At 42.1% G+C, this 12953-nt stretch overlaps 1 protein-coding gene across 1 annotated transcript in view; it reads right to left on the bottom strand.

Annotated features, from left to right (window-relative positions):
* The window catches only part of lyst (lysosomal trafficking regulator), a 143913-nt gene that overhangs the window by 65115 nt on the left and 65845 nt on the right, over positions 1-12953 (bottom strand). The window contains 3 exon segments of the mRNA XM_034184385.1: positions 88-197; positions 3105-3171; positions 3295-3506. Coding sequence (XP_034040276.1) covers positions 88-197; positions 3105-3171; positions 3295-3506 — 389 coding nt within the window.

Below are 12953 nucleotides of genomic sequence, written 5' to 3' on the forward strand. Positions count from 1 at the left end.
TGCAAACAATGTGAGCACAAAACTATCAGTGTCAACAATAGACAAGCCAACAGTGCACTGTTGACAGACTGAGGGCTGGTCATTTACTGTAGGAGGGGTCTTCTCCAGGAAGAGCCGAATCAAGAGGGCCAGTTCCTCCGCTGTAATTTGTTGGATAACCATGGCAACCAGCAGCTCCACCAGCGCACACTGACAATCTGAATGTTGAATGAAGAAGAACAATTTAGCAAAACTGCTGTCAATGATGTGGACATGCATCACCAGCTATTGAAAAACTCAAATCTGGGATGACAACAGACAGACAGAAATATACTTTAATGAGAAACAGAGTAACATCAGAAATGCAAAGAGCAAAAGCAATTTTTTTTAATCACAATAATGCAAAACGCAAATGGAAAACAAATTTGGCAGAATATTAATAAACTTCTAGTGAGGCAGAAAAAGAAAGATGCAAATTATATGGAATTGAAAATTAACAACCAGCTTGTGAATGATCCTACAATTTTAGCAAAAGAGCTGAACTTATCATTCCTACGCTCTGTTCAAGAGATGGCAGCATGTTTCAAATCGCCCGAAATAACCCAAAAAAATCCAGGACAAAGTCAAACTTTTAAATTAGAACCAATATCAGAGGTTGAAACTTTAAATATTATAAATGCCATGAAGGAGTCCAAAGCTAAAGACCATCATGGCTTTGATGCTGGATTCCTAAAAATACATAAAATGGCCCTAGCACATCCAATTATGCATTTAATAAATTTGTCTATTGAGCATTCCACTGTACCACAGACATGGAAGATGGCCATAGTTACCCCAATATTTAAGGCAGGTGATAAAAATATTAATAACTGCAGACCAATTAGCATACTGTCAGTCTTATCTAAAGTCCTTGAAAAGTGGGTTGCTAAGCAATTAATTCAACATCTACAAAGTGGCCAAACTCCTTTGCATCCCATGCACTTGTCATTCAACTGAGACTGCCATAACAATGTTCATGGAAAAAGCAAAAAGTCATCTGGATAAAAATAATTATGTCGGAGCAGTTTTCTTAGATTTGTGAAGTGTTTGATCTAGTGAATCATAACATTTTATTATCAAAGTTGCAATCTTTTAATTTTACCAAGCATGCCACAAAATGGATGGCATCTTATTTATCAAACAGAAAACAAGCCACCGTGGTTAATGGAATTAAATCCCCTTACTTAGATTGCGCAATAGGGGTCCCCCAAGGATCTATTTTGGGGCCAATTTTATTTTCATTATTGACCTACCAAATGTTTGTAAGATGATGCGGTAATCTACACAAGTATAAGATCACCTGAGGCAGCGGCTCAAATTCTTACATCAGCCCTAAATTATATTCAAAATTGGCTTAATGGATCATGACTGCAATTAAACATACAGAAAACTATGTATTTTTCAAAAAAGGCTTCCAATATTGAGCACTCCAATGTGTACATTGGAGATGATGAGCTGCAGTTAGTCAAAGAATTCAAATATTTGGGAGTACTGCTGGACTCAACACTCTCCTTCAAAAATCATGTTAAAATGATAACTAAAATAATCAAATATAATGTGTCTAACTTCAACCAAATAAGAAGGTCACTGTTGCTATGATGTTTTTGCACTGTATGATTTTTTTTTTTCTCACGTAGGTTACTGCATAACCAGCTGGTCTCTGACCGGTGTGACAATTCTAAAACCAATTGAAAGACTTTACAAAAAAACTTTGACATTTTTAGATAAAAGACCATCTTTGTATCACCACTGTAAAATCTTAAAGTATAACCTATTTAGCTTTGAAAATTTCATAAATTTAAAAATGCTTGTCTAATATACAAAACTTTACATGGGTTGGCTCCCCCACCTCTTACAAACTATATTAAATATAGTACAACTGGTCTGAGAGTCACCAGGGCTATGAGTAGAGGGGACTGTGAAGTGTCTGCGAGAAAAACAGCTTTTGCACAAAATGTCTTATCCTACAAAGGCAGTATCCAATGGAATGCTTTGCCAACTACAGTGAGGGAGGCTACAAGCTTTAAAGCTTTCAAAAGTCACCTAAAGGAGTGGCTTGGGTCAAATAAAAAATGTAAACATTATGAACTCAGTTGCAGAAACTAAGAAGAACCCTAGGGAAATGTGCAATGCATTATAGCACCTTATGAGTTATTGTTTTCTGTGCGCCCTCCTTTGCCTGAGTTTGTGTAAGAGACCCGTTCATGCTCTGACCAAGTTGGTGCCTGTGTCCTCTTGTTTCCTGCCTCTTGTCCAGTCATGTGTCTAGTTAGTGACCCCTATGTAATGTAGTCTGTTATATTAATGTAGTCTATTGTAAGTTCCTGTGACGTTTCATGTGTTCTTATTGAAAACTGTTTATTCATTTTTACATGTCTGCCAGGGAGATGGAAATTATCCTATGGCTATAATCCAACATATTTACATATTCATGTGTTCATTAATATGTACTATCCCTTTTAAATAAACAAATGAAATGAAAAATAAAAAAGACAAAATTAATCACCACTGGCTTTACTTTCAGCACTTTTATGGATTATTATTAGTGTTAAAAAGAGAGGAAAAGCAAAAGCCAAACATACCAACAGAGGTGCAAATGGGACACACCAAATGGCACAGGATACTCAAAACGTAAATTTGGCACATTAGCACTGTTGCCTCACAGCGAGAAGGTCGTGGGTTCAATTCCCGTGGCCTTTCTGTGTGGAGTTTGCATGTTCTCGCCGTGTCTGCGTGGGTTTCCTCCGGGTGCTCTGGTTTCCTCCCACATCCAAAGACATGCGGGTTAGGTGGACTGGAATCTTTAAAATTGTCCGTAGTTGTGTGTGTGTGTCTGTGTTTGTTTGTCTATTTGTGGCCCTGCGACAGACTGGCGTCCTGTCCTGGGTGTACCCTGCCTCGTGCTCTATGACTGCTGGGATAGGCTCCAGCCCGCCGCCACCCTTAACTGCACTAAGCAGTAGAAGATGAATGAATGAATGTATGAATGTTCTAAATCCTCTCAGGTGTTAAAATAATTTACAGTTTTGATGTTTGAAAAAATGAGGACATCTGAAACCGAACAGAAAAAGAAAAAGCACTCAGACCTTCATAGGAAGGATCCAATTGGCTCAGAATGTTGTTAAAACCAGAAAGGATGGTTCTGACTCCTCCCTGTGAAGTACAAGCCATGTTCGTGAGACCACAATTCCAGAGTCAAAGTAAACATGAATGTACAGTTTGTGGAAAATAAGAAAGGCAAATCTGAAAATAAATAAATTAATTAATTAGTCTCACCTGGTCATAGAGCAAGGCAGCATTGCGGCGGTTGGCATGGATGACCCCAAGCAGACTGTGGAGCACATGACTCAGAACCTCCATATCCGGGGAGCCAATGGCTAGAAGCTGCAACTCCATTATGCAGATCTCTGGAAAGAACAACACACCACGCCCAGGTCCCTCTGCCACCGGTGCAAATTCATGCAGCGCAGAAGACTTCACCTTTACACCTAAAATAATCACAGACAGCAAGTTACAATACGAGATTACAACATGGAAGCTTGAAGGCAGACGTTAAGATTTGACAATCTAAGTGCCTAACTGTGCAATATATACCACGTGCACAGAAGAAAACCAGAAACATATATTGCAGTCCTGTGCTGTTTAAAGCCCTTCATGAGCTATAGACATTATCTGTCTGAGCCATGGTCTGAGCTCAGAATCACTACTCCCACTTCCCATCTTGGAGGTAGCTCATAAAAATGACTTATTCAGTGCTGCGCTCAGCCTCTCAGCAGCATGGGAGTCCCCTCATGATTTACACCAAAGCAGCCCAGCGAGCTCTCACACGACTTCTGTGATGTCGTTTCATTAATTAAAGCTGCTCTCTCTCCATGTATACATCTGCAGTTTTTCCTGGAATTTGGAAATCTATAGTCTTGTATCAACTTTGGTAAATACAACATAAATGTTTGTGTTCAGTGTGAGGCTGAAAATGGTTATGTACAAACCAATCTATGTGTCTTTTGTTTTGTTTTTTGTAGGTTAACATTAGTTTGGCCATTATTTCTAAAAGGCATATTGACTTGTTTTCACAAGGAAAAGTTGATTAACCCATGTAAATACAGCGATTAACTTGGCTTTACAAGGGTTGGCTGAAAATCTCTGCCTCCAATGTGATTATTTCAATAACAAGCAAGGTATTGAAGTGAAACTGGTATGAGAATAATCCTTCACTTACAAACTTTTGCTAGTTTTGCCTGAAATTTTAGGCATGCACATAATCGCCTTCAAAGTAACACATGCAGAGTAGTTGGCAAAAAATGACATAAATGGATGTGTGTTTGAACCAATGTGCGGTTCCTCTCCAGGAACCATCACCTTATCCTGGTGGAGAGCTCTGTGTGCCACTATGAACCTGAGAGCTGTGATGTCTGGAGTCTGTGTGTTCCTGGTAGGGTCTCACATGGCAAATTGATCTCAGGTGAGGGGCCAGACTGAATGGTTCACAAGACACCATGACAAAATGAGGCAGAGGAAATGTGACCCAGCCCAGAGGAATCCCAGGACCTCCGTATGGAGCCAGGCCTGGATGGAGGGTCCGTCAGCGAGTGCCTGGTGGCTGGGCCTGCCACGGAACCCGGTTGGGCAGAGCCCAAAAAGGCAACATGGATTTTCCATCTCCACCCTGTGAGCTCACCACCTGCAGAGGTAACCGCTGGTGTCGGGTACACTGTCCCATGGGTGGCAATGAAAGTCGAGGGTCTCAACGGACCAGATCCGAATGACAGGGGCTAGCTCTGGGGGTATGGAATGTCACCTCCCTGTGGGGGAAGGAGCTGGAGCTTGTGTGGGAGGTGGCGTGATGCCAGTTAGATCTGGTGGGCCTCACTTCCACACACAGCCTCGGCTCCGGAACCTCTCTCCTTGATAGGGGTTGGACTTTATTCTTCTCTGAAGTTAACCAGGGTGTGAGGCACCGTGAGGCAGGTGTGGGGATACTCACGAGTCTGTGGTTGAGCACCGCTATGTTGGAGTTTACCCCGGTAGATGAGAGAGCCGCCTCCCTGCATCTTCAGGTGGTGGGGGGAAAACTGACTGTTGTTTGTGCATATGTCCCTGAATGGAGTCCTGTATGGGGCTCCAGTGGGGGACTCCATTGTTCTGCTGGGGGACTTCAATGCACACGTGGGCAACACCTCCCTGATCTAAACCTGAATGGCCATTTGTTATTGGACTTCTGTGCAAGTCATGGACAGTCCATAACAAACACCATGTTTGAAACACAGGGATGCTCATAAGTGTAGCAGAGCACCCGCCGCTGAAGGTCGATGGACAATTTTGTGATCATATCATCTGATCTGAGGCTGCATGCTCTGGACACTCGAGTAAAGAGAGGGGCAGAGCTGTCAAATGATCACCATCTGGTGGTGAACTGGATCAGAGGGTGGGGGAGGACTTTGGACAGACCTTATAAGCCCAGAATGGATAGTGCGTGTGAACTGGGAACATCTGAAGGAGCAAGAATGGATCTTCAACTCACACCTCCGGCGAAGGTTTTATAGTATCCCTGTGGAGGTTGGGGGCATTGAACCAAAATGGGCAATGCACAAAGCTTCCATTGCTGAACGTGCAGCGGGGAGCTGTGGCCTGAAGGTCTTAGCTGCCTCAAGGGGGAGCAACCCTCGAACACCGTGGTGGACACCGGTGGTCAGGAAAGCTGTCTGACTGAAGGAGGAGTCCTTCCTCAGTCGGACAGCTAGTCATATGTTATCTCGGAGGACTCCGGAGGAAGATGCAAGGTACCGACAGGCCCGAAGGGCAGCAGCCTCTGTTGTGGAGGAGGCAAAGCAGCGGGTATGGGAGGAGTTTGGAGTAACCGTGGAGAAGGACTTTCGGTCGGCACCAAGGTGCTTCTGGTGGATTGTGAGGCAACTCAGGAGGAGAAAATGGGGAACCATTCAAGCTGTCTACAGTAAGGATGGGACTTTGTTGAACTCAACTGAATATATAATCCTGTGCTGGAAGAAATCCTGCTTCAGACTGCAGCGCCCTCTACAGTAGGGGCAGAGCTGGAAGCTGATGGGGGATTATCATCAATTTCCCTGGTGGAAGTCACTGAGGTAGTCAAACAACTGCGCAGTGGCAAGGCCCCGGGGTTGATGAGGTCCATCCAGAAATATTGAAGGCTCTGGGTGTGGAGGGACTGCCTTGGATGAGACGTCTCTTCAACACTGCGTTGAGGTCTGGGACAGTGCCTAAGGAGTGGTAAACTGGGATGGTGGACCCCATATTTAAAAAAGGGGACCAGAGAGTGTGTGCCAGGGTCATCACACTACTCAGCCTCCCTGGTAAAGTCTACTCCAGGGTGCTGGAAAGGAGGGTCCGGCCGATAGTCGAATCTCTGACGTGGAACAATGCTGGTTCCATCCTGGTTATGGAACAACCGAACAGCTCCTCACTCCCACAAGGATTCTGGAGGGGGCCTGGGAGTATGCCAATCCAGTCTATATGTGTTTTGTGGAATTGGAGAAGGCATATGATCAGGTACTCTGGGAGATCCTGTGGGAGGTGCTGCGGGGGGTATGGAGTGAGGGGGTCCCTTCTCAGGACCATCCACTCTCTGTACTCACAAACCGAGAGCTGTGTTTGGGTGCTCAGCAATAAGTCAGACTTGTTTACGGTGGGGGGTTGGCCTCCGCCAGGGCTGCCCCTTGTCGCCAATCCTGTTTGTGATATTCATGAACAGGATATCAAGGCATAGTCAGGGAGAGAAGGGTTTCCAGTTTGGTGGGCTCAGGGTCTCATCACTGCTTTTTGCAGATGATGTGGTCCTGTTGGCTTCATCGGCCTGTGACCTCTAACACTCGCTGGATCAGTTTGCAATTCAAGTGGCCAGTCAGTTTTTTCAAAAGAGTAATGTCTAAGGAGTATTTGTGCAAATTTTGGTGCTTGTATCACCATTTGCATGATTGTTTCAGTTATCTGCTGCACTAACACGTCCATCTGGGGGAAGACCCAGGACTAGGTGGAGAGATTATGTCTCCACACTGGCCTGGGAACGCCTCGGATCCCCCAGTCACAGGTTGTCAATGTTGCCGGGAAAAGCAAGTCTGGAGTCCCCTGCTGGTGCTTTTGCCCTTGCAACCCAATCCCGGACAAGCGGTTGAAGATGAGATGGAATTTTTCCTTACCACTCTAGCCTGTGTGCTTGCCCAGAGGGATTGGTAAGGTTAGACCTTACTTGTGTGAAGTGCCTTGAGACAGAGTTGCTGTGATTTGGTGCTATATAAATAAAATTAGCTGAATTAAATTGAAATAATTTGAATCAAATACTATATTGGTCATGTCTGTGAACACATTGATATAGAAATTCTATGCTAGTAAAACCCAGGTGTGAATGCCAAATCTCTGCTGTTGGTGGATAGATTGTCTTCCAAATGCCTAAGTGCATCCATTCTTGAGATAAACCATGGAAACACTGAGTTTCTACAGAATATTACTGACGTATATTTGCGAATGATTTGGATAACCTGAGGTAATTTCAATTAATCATTTTACAGAAGGTAATAGGCACCGTGTCTTTTCTAACACGGGAGTGCAGTCTGAAAATAATGACTGAAATGGCACATTTGACAGGACTAAAATCACTGAGAAACTCTGGTATTAATTAAAATACCCCACCTCACTATGTGAAACTAATCCTTCCCTAATAGGGCTATATAGTCTCTCTAAGTAACTGTTTGTTTGACACAGTCAATCCAGCAGTACTCAAGGATAGTGAGACACAACAGATTTTATTTCAGGGAGCACAAAACTGCTGATAGTGCCCCATGCTAAAAGACTTGACTGGAGACGTATTGTTGACCAAAGAGGCTGTTGTTAAAGAAGAAATCATATTTCTACTGTGCTATTCATACTGCACCAATGCAATAAACACTAACCACTCATTATTGGCACACATCCTCAAAACAAAAGATAAAAACCGGTAGTTTACATGAGAATGGGACCCGTTGCTCGCTAAATTTACTCCTACTTTCCAAAAACCTTTACCTTTCTAATAAAACAACCCTGCTTGAAATGCTTTAATGTTGAAGGTGAGAAAATAAACAAGTGACGTTTCCCCAAGGGTAAAGCAGCAACTTTCGAGGTTGAGATGAATATGTGACCTCTCAATCTATCAACATTAGTCTGCTGTCATTTATCATGAACATAAACACATGGTAGGGAAAACTAAATACTCCATCTAACTGATTTAGAGACTTCTTAAAATAACCTGGGGGAGAGGGGTGCAGTGGAAATGGTTTAAAAACCCTTTTAGAAAGTCACTTTAATTTCAATAGCTGCTTTAAAGAGTAGGTGACACCAAAAATGTGCACAAATAATCACTAAAACGATGAAATGTTGATATTTTAAAAAATCCTGAACAATAAAAGTCGATAAGTACACAGGAGAAGGATAAACAACAGCTGCCTGAAGTCTTCACTCTATTTCAGCCCTCAGCTGCGGCCATATTGTTACTACATCATCACGAGAATGGGACCTGCTGATTCAAGCCCAAATTAATTGTAAACACGGCAGAGGTCGAGCTGTTTTTGGACGATTTTTTTTTCTTGTGTGGAGGTTTTTTATAAGTCCAGTCTGAAGGTGATTCTGAAGAAGCTGTGGGGATACAGCCTTGTGGTTTTAAGCCTTATTTAGAAGACAATGAGGGAGACTAAACCTTGGAGTAAGGCCTTCAGTCTGACAACAGTGACAATATTGGCAGAGTTCAGAACACAGAATGGTGATTGTAAAATAGATAAATAAATAATGCAGGTGATTTCGGCATGCGAGTAGAGATGATAAATTGTTTTTTGCCAGCTCTTTGGTTGTAATCAACTGATTAAAAAAAGTTTGTTTTACTATCTATGACATCATTAAAAAAAGTGATGATAAAGTGTGGATTTTCCCCTCTTAGAAACAGGTACATACGAGGTCTGTTAGAAAAGTATCCGACCTTTTTATTTTTTTCAAAAACCTGATGGATTTGAATCACATGTGCTTGCATGAGCCACGCCTGTCGATTGCGTCATTTGCGTGTAAGCAGCCTTTATGTGAGGATGGGTGTAGTCTCTCGTCGTTTTTTCTTTGCAAGGAAAATAGCGGAACGATTGGAGCAGCGCGAATGCATCAAATTTTGCCAGAAACTGGGCGACAGCCAGGTGGAAACCATTCGGATTATTCAGACGGCTTTCGGTGATGATCCTATGGGCATCACAGTTGGTGTCCTGCTGCTGGTTCGAGTTTTTGCTGTATCAATCCAGTCAATCAATCAATCAATCAATTTTTTTATATAGCGCCAAATCACAACAAACAGTTGCCCCAAGGCGCTTTATATTGTAAGGCAAGGCCATACAATAATTATGTAAAACCCCAACGGTCAAAACGACCCCCTGTGAGCAAGCACTTGGCTACAGTGGGAAGGAAAAACTCCCTTTTAACAGGAAGAAACCTCCAGCAGAACCAGGCTCAGGGAGGGGCAGTCTTCTGCTGGGACTGGTTGGGGCTGAGGGAGAGAACCAGGAAAAAGACATGCTGTGGAGGGGAGCAGAGATCGATCACTAATGATTAAATGCAGAGTGGTGCATACAGAGCAAAAAGAGAAAGAAACAGTGCATCATGGGAACCCTCCAGCAGTCTACGTCTATAGCAGCATAACTAAGGGATGGTTCAGGGTCACCTGATCCAGCCCTAACTATAAGCTTTAGCAAAAAGGAAAGTTTTAAGCCTAATCTTAAAAGTAGAGAGGGTGTCTGTCTCCCTGATCTGAATTGGGAGCTGGTTCCACAGGAGAGGAGCCTGAAAGCTGAAGGCTCTGCCTCCCATTCTACTCTTACAAACCCTAGGAACGACAAGTAAGCCTGCAGTCTGAGAGCGAAGCGCTCTATTGGGGTGATATGGTACTACGAGGTCCCTAAGATAAGATGGGACCTGATTATTCAAAACCTTATAAGTAAGAAGAAGAATTTTAAATTCTATTCTAGAATTAACAGGAAGCCAATGAAGAGAGGCCAATATGGGTGAGATATGCTCTCTCCTTCTAGTCCCCGTCAGTACTCTAGCTGCAGCATTTTGAATTAACTGAAGGCTTTTTAGGGAACTTTTAGGACAACCTGATAATAATGAATTACAATAGTCCAGCCTAGAGGAAATAAATGCATGAATTAGTTTTTCAGCATCACTCTGAGACAAGACCTTTCTGATTTTAGAGATATTGCGTAAATGCAAAAAAGCAGTCCTACATATTTGTTTAATATGCGCTTTGAATGACATATCCTGATCAAAAATGACTCCAAGATTTCTCACAGTATTACTAGAGGTCAGGGTAATGCCATCCAGAGTAAGGATCTGGTTAGACACCATGTTTCTAAGATTTGTGGGGCCAAGTACAATAACTTCAGTTTTATCTGAGTTTAAAAGCAGGAAATTAGAGGTCATCCATGTCTTTATGTCTGTAAGACAATCCTGCAGTTTAGCTAATTGGTGTGTGTCCTCTGGCTTCATGGATAGATAAAGCTGGGTATCATCTGTGTAACAATGAAAATTTAAGCAATACCGTCTAATAATACTGCCTAAGGGAAGCATGTATAAAGTGAATAAAATTGGTCCTAGCACAGAACCTTGTGGAACTCCATAATTCACTTTAGTCTGTGAAGAAGATTCCCCATTTACATGAACAAATTGTAATCTATTAGACAAATATGATTCAAACCACCGCAGCGCAGTGCCTTTAATACCTATGGCATGCTCTAATCTCTGTAATAAAATTTTATGGTCAACAGTATCAAAAGCAGCACTGAGGTCTAACAGAACAAGCACAGAGATGAGTCCACTGTCCGAGGCCATAAGAAGATCATTTGTAACCTTCACTAATGCTGTTTCTGTACTATGATGAATTCTAAAACCTGACTGAAACTCTTCAAATAGACCATTCCTCTGCAGATGATCAGTTAGCTGTTTTACAACTACCCTTTCAAGAATTTTTGAGAGAAAAGGAAGGTTGGAGATTGGCCTATAATTAGCTAAGATAGCTGGGTCAAGTGATGGCTTTTTAAGTAATGGTTTAATTACTGCCACCTTAAAAGCCTGTGGTACATAGCCAACTAACAAAGATAGATTGATCATATTTAAGATCGAAGCATTAAATAATGGTAGGGCTTCCTTGAGCAGCCTGGTAGGAATGGGGTCTAATAAACATGTTGATGGTTTGGATGAAGTAACTAATGAAAATAACTCAGACAGAACAATCGGAGAGAAAGAGTCTAACCAAATACCGGCATCACTGAAAGCAGCCAAAGATAACGATACGTCTTGGGATGGTTATGAGTAATTTTTTCTCTAATAGTTAAAATTTTGTTAGCAAAGAAAGTCATGAAGTCATTACTAGTTAAAGTTAATGGAATACTCAGCTCAATAGAGCTCTGACTCTTTGTCAGCCTGGCTACAGTGCTGAAAAGAAACCTGGGGTTGTTCTTATTTTCTTCAATTAGTGATGAGTAGAAAGATGTCCTAGCTTTACGGAGGGCTTTTTTATAGAGCAACAGACTCTTTTTCCAGGCTAAGTGAAGATCTTCTAAATTAGTGAGACGCCATTTCCTCTCCAACTTACGGGTTATCTGCTTTAAGCTACGAGTTTGTGAGTTATACCACGGAGTCAGGCACTTCTGATTTAAAGCTCTCTTTTTTAGAGGAGCTACAGCATCCAAAGTTGTCTTCAATGAGGATGTAAAACTATTGACGAGATACTCTATCTCACTTACAGAGTTTAGGTAGCTACTCTGCACTGTGTTGGTATATGGCATTAGAGAACATAAAGAAGGAATCATATCCTTAAACCTAGTTACAGCGCTTTCTGAAAGACTTCTAGTGTAATGAAACTTATTCCCCACTGCTGGGTAGTCCATCAGAGTAAATGTAAATGTTATTAAGAAATGATCAGACAGAAGGGAGTTTTCAGGGAATACTGTTAAGTCTTCTATTTCCATACCATAAGTCAGAACAAGATCTAAGATATGATTAAAGTGGTGGGTGGACTCATTTACTTTTTGAGCAAAGCCAATAGAGTCTAATAATAGATTAAATGCAGTGTTGAGGCTGTCATTCTCAGCATCTGTGTGGATGTTAAAATCGCCCACTATAATTATCTTATCTGAGCTAAGCACTAAGTCAGACAAAAGGTCTGAAAATTCACAGAGAAACTCACAGTAACGACCAGGTGGACGATAGATAATAACAGTGACAGGTGTAATCCGGTGATTTTGGTGTCTGTGGGTGCTGGGTCGAGTCTCTGCTGTGAGTGGAGCCTCCTCTTCCTTCAGCGGGCCACTTTCTCCCACAAGTTGAAAGACGGCAGCACCTCATTCATTAACATCAGCATCAGTGGAATTCTGTCATCACGCAATGAAATTATCCCATGATCCACAAACAAAAAATAATAATAAAAAAAAAATAAAAAAAATTGAAAAACCTCAGTTTTGCCACTGTGTAGAGTGGAGAATCCGCACAACTCCGTGCATGCACACTTGTCAAGTGTTCCACCTGCCAATCAAAAGGGTTCTGCCTCCCAGAATGAACTGTTCTCACACGTATAATACCGTGCAGCACCGACCTGAACCACTTGGTGGAAACAGGGTTGTCAGCAGCCTCTAAAAATTCATAAATTAATGGGACTATTAAGATAATGGTTCTCGTGCTGATGTCACTTCCTTCTTCTTCAATGTTGTGACTTGCCTCGAAGTTCCTGGTTTGTAGTGGCGTGCAGTTCAAAACCCGAATATGTATCTCTTCAGTAACTGTGCACCAGGAAAGCATTAATTTCAAACTGTTGTTTAATTTTAGTTTTAAATACTCAAAAAAAAAAAAAAAAAAATTACATATCATGTCACCTAGACTTTAAGGTACTATTATTTATTACA

Source organism: Thalassophryne amazonica, chromosome 13 (genome assembly GCF_902500255.1).
Source record: "Thalassophryne amazonica chromosome 13, fThaAma1.1, whole genome shotgun sequence".
Lineage (NCBI taxonomy): Eukaryota > Metazoa > Chordata > Actinopteri > Batrachoidiformes > Batrachoididae > Thalassophryne > Thalassophryne amazonica.